Here is a 12896-nt window from a genome sequence, read left to right on the forward strand (position 1 = left end):
AGAGTTGAAGTGTCATTTTAAAATACTTACCCAACCTTTCTTGTCTTTCTTTTTCGAGAGATACAACTACAACATATCACCTTTAAAAAACAAAAAAATTATACCTTAATAATGCTCAACCTCATAACCACCAAAATTCAGAAAACCTTGACACGCCTTCTGCATGAACATGGGACATTAACTCGCGAAAAAAAATCAATAAGAACTCATCAAAATCGCTTGGGCGATTACCAGGCGTTTCGTACCCACAGTCGTTCCAAACTCATTCTACTCGTATCTAACTTAGACCATTCGCACTCAATCAGCTGAGTTGTTTCGTACGCATACTAATAAAGTTTGTTTTCCGTGCTAAGTATGTTTTAAGTAAGATCGGTTTCTTTCATGTTAAATAGTAATATCAAGTGCGTTAAAAAAGTTTTGTTTACGTGGCGTCCATTTTTCATTCGCGACCACCTAAATAAAGGAACCCAAAATGCGGGGTGTGGGAGTTGTAAGACAGACGCACATCATTTTTCCATCAGATAAATGTAAGTTTATTTTCTATCCTAAATGAACTTATATTAAAACCTAGTCTTTTATTACCAAAGCCTCAATTTATAGAATTAACTAAACTGAATCAAATTACAATCTTTTTTTTTTCTATCGTGGTGAACAGTAAATACACTTCTTCTTCCGTTAACAGTCCCCCGCTATTTTGGGTGACCAAAAATCACCCCACTCAAACGTGCTTAGTTTTCATTTGTTAAAGTGCTCCTGCAAACAAAGTTCGACTGTTGACCGAAAAAAGCAACCAAAATAGCTATACATTAGCAGCAAGGAAAGGAGAAACAGAGAGTTTAATTCAGATTCGAAGCTGAAATGGTTTATTTACGGGGCATATGAAAAAAATTATAATCCTGACGCCATTTGAAAGCTGATTAAGTCCTACACATTTGCTTCATCTTCTATCTCTCTGCTTTCGTTGTCATCGGCCGTAGCAACTTCGTTTGATGCATGACAGCAACACAACAGTTCGCAAAATTCTTTTCGGAAGCCACAATTTGTGACAGCGTAAATAAAAGGATTTATTGTAGCACTCAGAAAAAGAAAAAATATAACGAGAAGTGCTACTCCTCTAGGACAGGTTTCTGGAGAGAAACGTTTCCAAAGGATGAATGCCCACATTGGTATCCAGCAAAACAGAAATCCAGCGGCCACGTACATTAAGACTCGAGTAACGTTTACCTCCTTTACTGAACTATTTCCTCTACAATTGTTCCTGTCACGGAGTGATGGAACTACGTTCACTTGATGTTGATGGGTACAGGATAATATTTTGTAGTAGCTGAACATACCACAGCATAGTGGTACAATAAAAAAAAATCCAAATATTATGCAAAAATGAACGACTCGAACTCTCTGATTGGCAAAACCAAGGGCACACACTGCAAAATCAGGTACAAATTCAAAACTGAGTATATTGGTCACTCGACCAGTCAATAGGTAAAGCACGAGAATAGACCAAACGCAACACAACCAAACTTTGGATCTGAGGGGCGAAAAATATTTTTTGTAGTGGTTCGTCTTCACAATTTTTACGTAACGATTAATCGCTGTCAAACCAAGGGTTGCTGGGGTCGCGTAAGTGGTGAACACGTCGACGAAACCTTGAATTTGGCATAATACATCACTAAAATCCCATCTTCCAGTGATCAGTGTTGTAGACGCTAAAGGCATTTCTATTGTTGCACAGAGCAGATCGCTGACTGCTAGAGCAATAATGTACAGATTTGTGGTTGATCGCAGGTTTGGGTTTCTGTATGCTGCTATACAAACCAGGCCGTTTCCAATAATGCTTGTAATGTTCAGGGCAACGCAAATACTTGCCTCAGTTGTAAGAACAGGTAAGCTTCGACTTGGCAGCTCAAAGTCTGGCATTTTGTGAAAAAATAAATGACTAAAAAGGAAATAAAACGAGGTAACTGTATAAATGTGTGAATAAGTAAACAAAAGAAAAATAGAATTGGACTCCTAAAAGTCGTATGCGCGTACCCCTCCTTCCATGTTTGCGGTTTTTCCTCCTTTATTCATTTATCATTTGTTGTTTTTTTTATTTAGGTCATCGTTCAGTTTTGGCCTTTTATTCACTTATACGACCCGACGGACTAAATTGGGAAAAAAAAGTGTTTCTAATGTTGACAGAAACCCAAAATAATTTTGTCCAATGAATTTCGGCTTAATGAGGTAAAGAAACAGAGATGTACCATTAACATATATGGTTGAAAGAAGTGTTTCATTCGCATTACTTAAAGGTGTTCGTTGATCAGAGGTGTACTTACGACTTGTAGTAAAGGTTGCGTTAACACCTTTTTCACTTGACTTCACATTTCACTTTGATCGAGGTTATCAACTGAAGCCGCCAACACATTCAACTTTTTCAGTATTTTCTTGTATTTATTGCCGATTTTCTTTCTTTGCCACGGAAGATGTTGATATGTACATTTTATTTCTTTAAGCCGGCAATAGATCATTGGGCTTCCTTCAAACTTATGTCGCCTGTACAAGTACTTAAGTTACTTTTCTTTACTTGCTACTAAATAATCTCTATTGAATTTCCTCTTTAAACTTTCATTAAAATTTGCCAAACCTGTATTTTTCCTCCCCAAAAGTGTGAAGTCGTATATAAGAATTGAAATGACGGAATGTTTGGGCATTCCATGTACACCTTCTGGCTAAATCTTATTGAACTGAGTTCTCTTAACACATCATCGCTGCGGCATTTGTGCGAAGAAGGAAATTTGTTCTAACAACATCTTTTCAAAGACAAATAACGTATCAAATGGATTTTCACACATAAGTGTAATAATTGATGGCCTTCATTCCTTATGTTTTGAATGGAATTGTCGCAATATGACATTCTATTTCTGAAACTCTATATTGCTGTCAGTTTTCCCTGAATTTAGGGTGAATCCATAGAAACTCTGATTAATAATTGATGGTCTTTTTCGTCTGTTGCTAAAATATTCAAGGTTGAAAGCAAGTTGCTTAGTCAATAGTTGCCATGGCCTATCTATTCATAAATAACTTCGGGTTCTCATTTACTTTCCGGCGATAACACTCAAAGCAAACGAGGCGTTTACATCGAAAAATCGGAATTTAATAAGCGGTGCACAGCTATGGAATACGAAAATTGTAGAGGGAGAGCTGAATATTCACCTTTTCTAATATGTAAAAATACGAATTTCTGTTTCAACCTTTTCTTCCTGTTTCTTACTTAATGACAGGTGAATTTAGGGTGATTCCATCAAAACATTCAAAATTGGTGGTGTTGCTCATCAGGGACTAAAATAATTGAAAGTTGAAAACAATTTGTTAGGGGAATAATTTGTCATGGCCTACCTTATTTTAGTTACGTGAGTGCGTGGGCTCCTTATAACTTTTCATCGATAACACTCAAAATCCAATGAGGCGTTCACATCGCAAAATCGGCTTTTTATCAACAGCGCTCAGCTGTTCAATAAGAATTTTGTAGATCGTGACCTGAATAATAACCTTTCTTCATTTGTGTAAGATGGACGCATTTTTATTCTTTGCTTCATACCTAATGGAAGGTCACAATTAAAGGTGGGTTTAATAAGCGTGAATCACGCGATGACTAAAGGATGGCTGTTGTCTGTGTTGGCCTGAATGGGGTTAAGGTTTCTTGTCACTCTTATACCTTCCGATTATTCGATTTTGATAACTTCAACTAATTCAGGTAGCAGTTGGGTTACTTGGGTGTGATTTTCAGATGGTCGAATTTGTTTGGAAGGCGTTTGTGCCGGCGGCTATCTAGAGCGATATGGCTTTGTTCAATCTTTGTTGATAGTTATTGAAAAAATAATGTGTAAAATGAAAAAAGTCCAAAGTTGATGGAAAAATAAACGTTTTAAACCCAAAACCAAGGCACACAATTCAAGGCATTCAGGGACGTGCACAAGAAGCCATGAGACACATTGTGGTGCGGCGAGCAGCTTCCATTTTTCGAGGATCGTGTGAGTCATTATAGGTGCTATTGATGGGAATGGCGACCGTTAAGTTCCACAAGAACCAGCCAAAGCCAACCAAACGATCTTAACATTAGTGAAAAACGTTTATCATTTGATACCTAACTCACTCTTTGCGTTAGGTATTGTTTGATTAGGTTTTGTGTGTCAGTCCACGAGTTTTAACTTGGGTAGCCAGTCTGCGTAACTAGCTGCAGGTTTTTCAGATGCTCGACAATTGTGTCTTCTTTCGGCATGAATAGCCTTTCGGGAAGACCTTTGCCAGAAAAGAGTAATATTTGGTGTTAGCGCAGAGATCGGTTAAATTATCAGCAAAATGAAAAAAGTCAAAATGCCGTTATTCAGCGTTTTTAACGGTAGATTAGCTTCAGAGGAAAAGCGCATGTGGGAACTTCTCTGTTTCAAAGCTGAAACCAGGAGTGGGAAAATGCCCAACAAGTGAAATTGATTCAAACACACCACATATTGCTGAAGATCAGCGACTTCAGGTGCAGACTCATTATCTACGTTAGAGAACCAAGATATGCTTTAAGATATGCGTTAAACAATGGACCCCGTAAGAAAGTTCCCCTTGTTCCGATGCTTTTGCTATGAGGAAGCCTTCCTTTAATTTAGAACAAAACTATCCTAAGAACAAACATCACCCACCTAAGATGGGATTCATCATGTTCTTACGACTTTCTCATTGGTACATCCTCAAACATAGTAGTTATAGTTTTATCAGACTTATCTTAAGAACAAAATCACATCATAGGGTAATAAAATTTTGCATTCCGTTAGGATAACCACAAGCGTCCGCCACGAGCTGAAAGTCCCCGCCATACCTATCCTGACAACACTTGATCACACTGAGGATATCGAAGACTGAAGATCGTCACACTTTCTGAATCAGTTCAGAAAAACGACTGACACGAAATATAACGTCTGTCGAAAAAAGGAAACTTTTATCCTATAGATCAAGAATCGATTATAACATAGCTGGTAAATTCGTGCAATCAAATTCAATAGCGCGAGCGTGCTTCAATTTTCCATTGTGCACGCTGCTGACGTCAGCGATAAAAATTTTTTCTCGCGAGTGGCTTCTGCATTTTCATTAAAAAAAACGGGAAAAACTTCCGCAAAAAAGTTAAACTAGACATGGCAACAAGCGAACAAGCCGATAAAGATCTGCCTACTTCTTCTTTGGGAATGGATTTTTTAACTCCCGAGAAAGAACCCAGAGAAAGGGAAAACAAAACAATCAACGGTTTCATCTCGTTTCGCAACTCTAACTTCATTTCCACGCATGAATTCACCTGTCATTTTTTGACCAATCTGAGACAAGATCATTGAAGCATGGCGAATAACTTGTCCGAAACAAAATAAACAACGCATTGAAGCGTAAGAAGGGAATTTCTGTCCTTTATACATAAAGTACAGCGTTGAAAACGTTATAACGCAATTGGTTCATACGTCAGCTGTGCATTCATGGAGATATGAAGCACTTGAGAAGTTTGGAGAGCACTCAAGAAGCTAGAGTTGCTCTCGGCTACGCCTCAAGCAACTCTTACGCATCTTTCGTCCTCTCCAAACTTCCCGCGTGCTTCATATCTCGATGAACGCATGCTCACGTATGAACCAATTGTTAATTAGAACATAGCTAGCAGAACAGTGCAATCAAATTCAATATACGTACGCGTGCTCTAAATCCCGATAGTGCACGCTGATAGCGTCAGCAAATTGCTTCGCCAGAAATTTTTTTTTTCGCGCGAACGGCTATTGTTAGCGCGGGGAAAAATAATATATTTCGCGACAATAATGGATACAAACAGAGACTTGGCCTACTTGTCCGAAAACAAAGACAACGTTCCGACCTTTTCCCTTGGGCTAGAGTTCTTAAATGAGGCAGAAAAAGAGAAAACAAAGAAAAAGGAGACTCAGCATCAGCGCCGTCACGATTAGCTTCAACTAATATTGCTGTCCGTTTTTCGCGTCGGATTTGATACCCAATTCCACCGGCTATGTTATAAAACAATTGGTTCAGCTTTCAGCTGTGCACTTTCGAGTTATGGAGCACGTGGAAGTTTGGAGAGCACTCAAGAAACTAGAGTCTTACGCTTCTTTCGTGCTCTCCAAACTTCCCGCGTGCTCCATAACTCGATAGTGCACGCTAAAGCATGAACCAATTGTTAATTATAACATAGCTTGTAAATTCGTGCAATCAAATTTAATAGCGCTAGCGTGCTTCAATTTTCCATCGCGCACGCTGGTGACGTCAGCAGACAAATGCCTTCAGCATTTTTCATTAAAAAACGGGAAAAACTTCCGCAAAAAAGTTAAACTAAACATGGCAACAAGCGAAAAAGCCGATGAAGATCTGCCTACTTTTTCTTTGGGAATGGACTTTTTAACTCCCGAGAAAGAACCCAGAGAAAAGGAAAACAAAACAATCAACGGTTTCATCTCGTTTCGGAACTCTAACTTCACTTCCACGCATTAATTCACCTGTCATTTTTTGACCAATCTGAGACAAGATCATTGAAGCATGGCGACATACTTGTCCGAAACAAAATAAACAATGCATTAAAGCGTACAAGAGGGAATTTCTGTCCTTTATACATAAACTACAACGTTGTAAACGTTATAAAGCAATTGGTTCATTCGTCAATAAAGGCTGATAGTTTCTAAAGCAACTGTTTGGGGTTGCGTCGGTGGGGGTAACGAAATAATTTGAATATATCAAAAAAGTTGAAATGGTAAATTGGCCACCGTTATGATTATAAAAGCTGACGTTTCGAGTGTTAGCCCTTCGTTCGTCCCTCCGACGAACTTTTTCTTTGGGAATGGACTTTTTAACTCCCGAGAAAGAACCCAGAGAAAAGGAAAACAAAACAATCAACGGTTTCATCTCGTTTCATCTCGTTCGTTCGTCCCTCTGACGAAGGGCTAACGCTCGAAACGTCAGCTTTTATAATCATAACGGTGGCCAATTTACTATTTAAACTTTGTTGATATTTTCGAATTGGTTCATACGTCAGCTGCGCATTCATCGAGATATGAAGCACTTGAGAAGTTTGGAGAGCACTCAAGAAGCTAGAGTTGCTCTCGGCTACGCCTCAAGCAACTCTTACGCATCTTTCGTGCTCTCCAAACTTCCCGCGTGCTTTATATCTCGATGAACGCACGCTCACGTATGAACCAATTGTTAAATTGCAACAGTAACGGAAGACTTTTGCATAATTGCGAGGTGAGGATCAATTTTCAGTCCAAAGGCCACAAATTCATTATCTAAAGAAAACAGTTTTTTGCTATTTACTTTGAATAATAGAGTAAATTAAGAAAACTGCCAAATTATCGCTTAATGAGAAACTTTAATACTGAGATAACTTTTTCTCTATCAATACATTTGACATCAACGTGGGGAGTCACCCAAATTAACATTCTATTTATATTTTGATGCGTGCCAGAATATGGTGTATTATCTCTTTCACTTATACAAATGTTTTGAACAATATATTTTCTTGCTTTTATTTCTCAGCTGTTTGCCATCTAATAATGAAGCACAAGTTTTTGCTTTTCTTTTCTTCTTCTGATAAAACGAAAGGGGAATGTTCAGCACGAACTGTCAATTGCACGCCGAAAGAGACGAACGGTAGAAAAAAAGTGAAAATATACGGGTGGCGTTCGAAATTGGTAACTCATTACCTCGGCAAACAAAACTTGATTTATATACGGTGGAACCTCGATTTAACAAACCTCTATCTAACGAAGTCCTCGGTAAAACGAACGATACTTCAGTTTCAGCCCGGCTAAAGTTACAATAATGTGTGCCATAGAACCTCGATACTGTAACGAACTAATTTCCCAAGTACCTTTGCAATTCCTTAAATCGGGGTTCCACTGTAAGTCCTTTCAGGTTTCAGTTGTTATTGTTAGAATAAGACTGTGTCAGATGTCAAGCTACATCTTTTCTAAACAATAAAGAATAAAAGGTCCAATTATCAAGCTATTTTCGAGCAAAGTGCACTCCCAAGGAAAGTTACAAAGCTTAACGACAAGAGGAAATTTCCCGCCATAGTCGCAAGAATAACAAAAAGCGAAGCTTTTCACCTTTTCTGTTTATTGAGGTTTTTCTTTGAAGAAGTCTTGTAGTGTTTGGACTTAGTATGCAATGTCAGTCTTACCATCGTCACCGCATTGTGTGGCTTAAGTGTGGGGTGTTCAGCGATTTCGACCTTCAGTCAGAAAATAAAAACTTTCTACCCTTCATACAGACAGTTGCCGTTTCTATAACTCGTATTTCTAAACAGCGGGCATCAGCGGTTTGAAGATTCCATTATCCCTTTTGCGGATGATTTTGGGTTACATCTGCCTGTGAAAGGGTTTCTTCTTCAGTGCTCTTCTCCTGCTATGGTGACTAGGCGAAGGAGGCAGCAGGTGAAAGCTGAAAACCATACTGACTCATTTCTTCTAGGGAGTTGTTGTCACACTATGTAAAAGCTTTCCTAAGGCCCCGCATCTGAACTAGTAAGTAAAGGGAAGTTGCAGGCTTACATTGTCGATAACATAAGTTTTTGGAATTAAAACATATCTCTATCCTACTGACAAATTATTGAGTTTATTCTTTATAAGACAAATAAAGCAGAGTATTTCATTTATCTCTCTATCTCACTGTCTGATTTTAGCTCGGAAACTTAAATACAGCTTGGTTTGGTGTCTACTCAATATTTTTTCTTGGAAACTCTTTCCAGCGGTAATTGTTTCATCAGTGTTGGGATCATGTCTTTCAGTAAACTAATTTCAGTGAAAATCTATGGTTAACAATTCTAGGAATGCATCATCTCGCAATTTCACGATCTTCGAGCACCATAGGTCGCTTTCAACCTCCTCCTGCATTCCATTCCTTATTGTGCTCAGCAGATGGGATGGTTTCTTAGCCAAAAACCTTAACAAACCCTTTTCACAGACTCAAATTCCTAATGTAAGCTGAATATGCATACACTTGAATGTGTTGTGATATTCGTTACACGTCCCCTTTTTCCATTTTCAAAAGGCAAGAAGTGATCATGTATATCATTATAATAATCTTTAATGGTAACATCCACGCGAAGTTTTTCAGAAACTATTTACAAACTTTTACAATTTATAAAAACATAAATAACGATAAAACTCATGGTCAGAATTTAAGATAGTATACCACCAAGTTCTAGAGCTTATGAAGGAAATGTCTGCCTCACTAGTGTCTTGCAGAGCGCGCTTGAAAGATGCCAATGAGGCATTTTGCCTAAGATCTTTATTCAAGTTATTCCATATGTTGGCCCCTCTATAGGAAAAAGTACGCTGGCCAGTAGCCGTTCTGTATAGCGGAATCTGCAAAGAGTTCCGCGTACGAGTGTTAAGAGTATGTATATTTGATCGCTTGGTAAACTTACTCGTTAAGTATTGAGGCGCAAGACCGCTCTTACATTTAAAGGTCAGAACGGTGTCTCTATAAAATAATTGTTCTTTAACAGGAAGCCAATTTAACTCACGAAGCAAAGGTGTTACATGTTCAAACTTCCTTGAGTTTATTACGATCTTACTGACAAAATTTTGAATAGATTGTAATCTGTTTATATTCTGGAGAGTGGTATTTGACCATACAGAAGAGCAATAAAGCATCTTACTAAAAACTAGCGACGTTATTAACAACTCTAGTTTTTTTTTTTTTGTCGAAGCTCCTTTTGACTCTATTAATTTGACAAAGCTTTGCGAAACACGATGACACTACACGTGAAATGTGGTGATCGTAAGTCAGATGGGGGTCAAGGAAGACTCCCAAGTCCTTGGCAGAGTCTACTGGCTTCAGTGTTTTACCCAAGAATACCACACTAGGATCTTCCGGTAACCTACTCAAAATCTGTCTAATGCCAAGGAAAAGGAGTTTGGTTTTATCGGGGTTGATAAGTAGATAGTTCTCACAACACCATTGGGCTACACTGTAAATATCTTGTTCGAGCTTTTCAATGGCAGCATCAAGCTAACGAGTCATCCACATACGATTGCAGAAAGTCGGTGCCGTGGGTAAGTTATTGAGATAAATGCAGAACAATAATGGTGATAGAATTGCGCCTCGAGGGACTCCGTGAGTTATAGGTAGAGTGTCGGAGTAGGCGAGGCCGATTCTCGCGTATTGCCTGCGGCCAGTTAAATAGCTCTTGAACCATTTGACAGGAGTGTGAGGCTCCTATGGTGAAAAGTTTGTGGAGCAGTCTTGCATGGTCTATACTGTCAAAGGCTTTGGATAGATCTAATAGTACTAGTGCTGTTATCAGCTTTTTATCCATTGCTTCGAGTATGTTATCCGTAAGCAGGATGTTTAAGGTCTCTGTAGAATGAGCATTTTTATTGCCGCTTTGGTGTGTGGTGAGGCGATTGTTCTTTGTGAGATAGGCGCTGACTGATTCAAGACAATCCTTTCAAGGACCTTTGACTATTTACATAACCAGAGAAAACGATCGTTCAAATTAGCTTTAAATCAGCCTGTTGCTTCAGACATCTTCCAGAATTATCGAATTGCGCTACCCCTCGCTACTCTTCCCATTTTGAACGAACGATAAGAAATCAGTCCATTTCATTGAGTATTATTGGCCTAACAACTTTTCGTCTACCACCTGATACTGATAAGTAGTTTCTTCGAAATCGACTTTGAAATAAAAGCTAGCGCTAAGAAGTAACGATGTTTCGACCTCTCTGAAGTCATTTTCAAGTGAGTAAGTTTTCCAAATCAGCATAAATATGTTGAAGCAAGTTGAAGACGATAAAATGTGGCGAGCGCTAATATATGTGAAAAAGTGTAAATATATAAAATGGACGAGAATAAAAGAATAAAATAATCGTAGCACGAATTGTTTTAAACAAAAAGCTTGACGCGAATTGAATCGCACTGTTTTCTTAGCGTTGGTTTCAGTTCTTTGATAAAAAACATTTCAAAAAACAAGACAGTCAAATTTGTTCTGACACTTCCTTAAGATTCAAAAACTCTGTGTGATGTCTTGTAGCTCCATGTCGTGATGCTCTCTGAGGTGGTCTCCGATTGCCGATCCCTTGTGTTCTTCAATTCGTTGGTGTAAGTGTCGGCACATGTAGCCGACATAGCCTGCGTCCTGCGTAGCGTTCGCCACATTTTATCGTCTTCAACTTGCTTAACATACTTATGCTGATTTGGAAAACTTACTCACTTGAAAATGATCTCAGAGAGGTCGAAACGTCGTGACTTCTCAGCGCCACCTGATACTGATCACCTAAAATAACATTTTACCTTCAGTTCTAGACTTTTTCATTTACTGAATTTCAGACAAGTCGTAAAGGTAAGTTTTATGCTTACTAACATAACGGTTCGATTTTAAGAACTAGGATTCGTCCTCTGAAGACATTACCTCTCTCTTTCAACTATCCTTTTTACTCTATACAAGTTTCTTTTACAAAAATGTTTATAAAATGTGATAATTCAACTTTTGAATTCATCTCCGTCGACCGAGTTTGACAGAATGTAAGGTTTTAACTACAACCTATCTAGTTTAAAGAAAAAAAAAACCTAAGATTGATTCCACTTTAAATTATAATTCATAGCAGCACACAGCTATATAATAATTTAACACAAATTATATCAATTTTTTTAATCTCGCACGTGATGACTGATAAAATTACAAACTTGCAGTTACACTAAACTGATACTTGAAAGAGCTCGAACAAATCTCCTGAATCAGTGCTTGTAAAGAAACGAAACTTTCAATGTTATTTCCCTTTAAGGAAACCTCCACTCTTAACATAAATAGCACTCAAAACGTCACAAATGTACTTCTCAATAGATCTGGCATAAAAAAATTGCCCACCCAAGCGATCTGATTTTTTTTATGGTTTTCCAAAGAAAGGTCTTAGAGCCACTTCGAATATTGGGTAGTGCATTCTGGGCTATGACATGTGATTCGCTCCTATGGTTGAAGGGGCTACTTATTCTGAAGATCAGCCCAGGGATCAACGTTGTCAGGTTTTATTTGTACTAATGTAAGACACGGCTCGTTACATCCGTGGTTACGTCGTAGTCAACTGAAATTAAATAATTTCGGGATACATTATTATCTACAATATTCTTAGTCGAAATGATAAACGGTTTCGTAACTTACAATTTGTGTTTCTGCGTAATCGGATCCCTAGATGTTTTGTCTTGATGTTTGCGTTTTTATGACCGTTGATGACCAGCTTCGAATGAATCTTACAGCATAAACTGTTCCTTTTAAATTATAAGTCATATGACCTGATTTTCCCGCCGCGCGTAGTCGAGGCGAATTCTTAATTACGATAATTAATTCTACTTTTTTACTACGTGCTCCACTGAACATGCAAATCAACGTGTAATGGTTGCTCGGTACCCCTGCGGTGTGGTGTTTCACTCTTGCTGGTGCCTATTACTGTCGTCTGAAGAAAATTTTATGTTATGTGTCACAAATCTTCCCCCATCAACAGAAGCCGGAGCACTCTAGAGGTAAAGAGAGACAGGAAAGTGAAGTAGAAGATGAAGAATATTGAGAAGCGTCAGGTTTCAATTCTGAAAATGTCGACCGCCGATCGATCACTTCATGGAAAGGATCAGTGACATATTTACCAATATTTTCTGCAGACAACAGCAATATAGCGTCGAATCGAATGACCACCGCATCTACAGCCACCTTGGGACTAAGAATTAGCAGAGGGGGTCTACTAACTAACTTCATTAACTTTCCACGCACCCGTCTCACGCTTTCGTCTCCCTAAAAAAACGCAAGATAGCGGCACCTGTTTAGCAGGCTGGGCTAAGAACTCGCTGTTGGCGATGATCTAATATTGTCCCTCAGACCTTCCAACCCGCGATGC

At 38.5% G+C, this 12896-nt stretch overlaps 1 protein-coding gene and 1 pseudogene across 1 annotated transcript; both read right to left on the bottom strand.

Annotated features, from left to right (window-relative positions):
• Positions 1-846: 846 nt before the first annotated feature.
• Positions 847-3976, bottom strand: LOC148736348 (melatonin receptor type 1A-like). The gene is made up of 2 exons (XM_088751589.1): positions 3379-3976; positions 847-1936 (listed from the first exon to the last, which is right to left on the bottom strand). Exon 2 carries the CDS (start codon positions 1915-1917, stop codon positions 925-927), a length of 993 nt encoding a protein of 330 aa, XP_088607715.1. The 5' UTR covers positions 1918-1936; positions 3379-3976; the 3' UTR covers positions 847-924.
• Positions 3977-12837: 8861 nt separating this feature from the next.
• The window catches only part of LOC148736349 (uncharacterized), a 3541-nt pseudogene continuing 3482 nt past the window's right edge, over positions 12838-12896 (bottom strand).

This window comes from Stylophora pistillata, chromosome 3 (genome assembly GCF_964205215.1).
Source record: "Stylophora pistillata chromosome 3, jaStyPist1.2, whole genome shotgun sequence".
In the NCBI taxonomy this organism is placed as follows: domain Eukaryota; kingdom Metazoa; phylum Cnidaria; class Anthozoa; order Scleractinia; family Pocilloporidae; genus Stylophora; species Stylophora pistillata.

Coding starts and splice junctions, on each gene's coding strand:
- LOC148736348 (XM_088751589.1), bottom strand. CDS start 1,917: ATGCCAGACTTTGAGCTGCCAAGTCGAAGCTTACCTGTTCTTACAACT.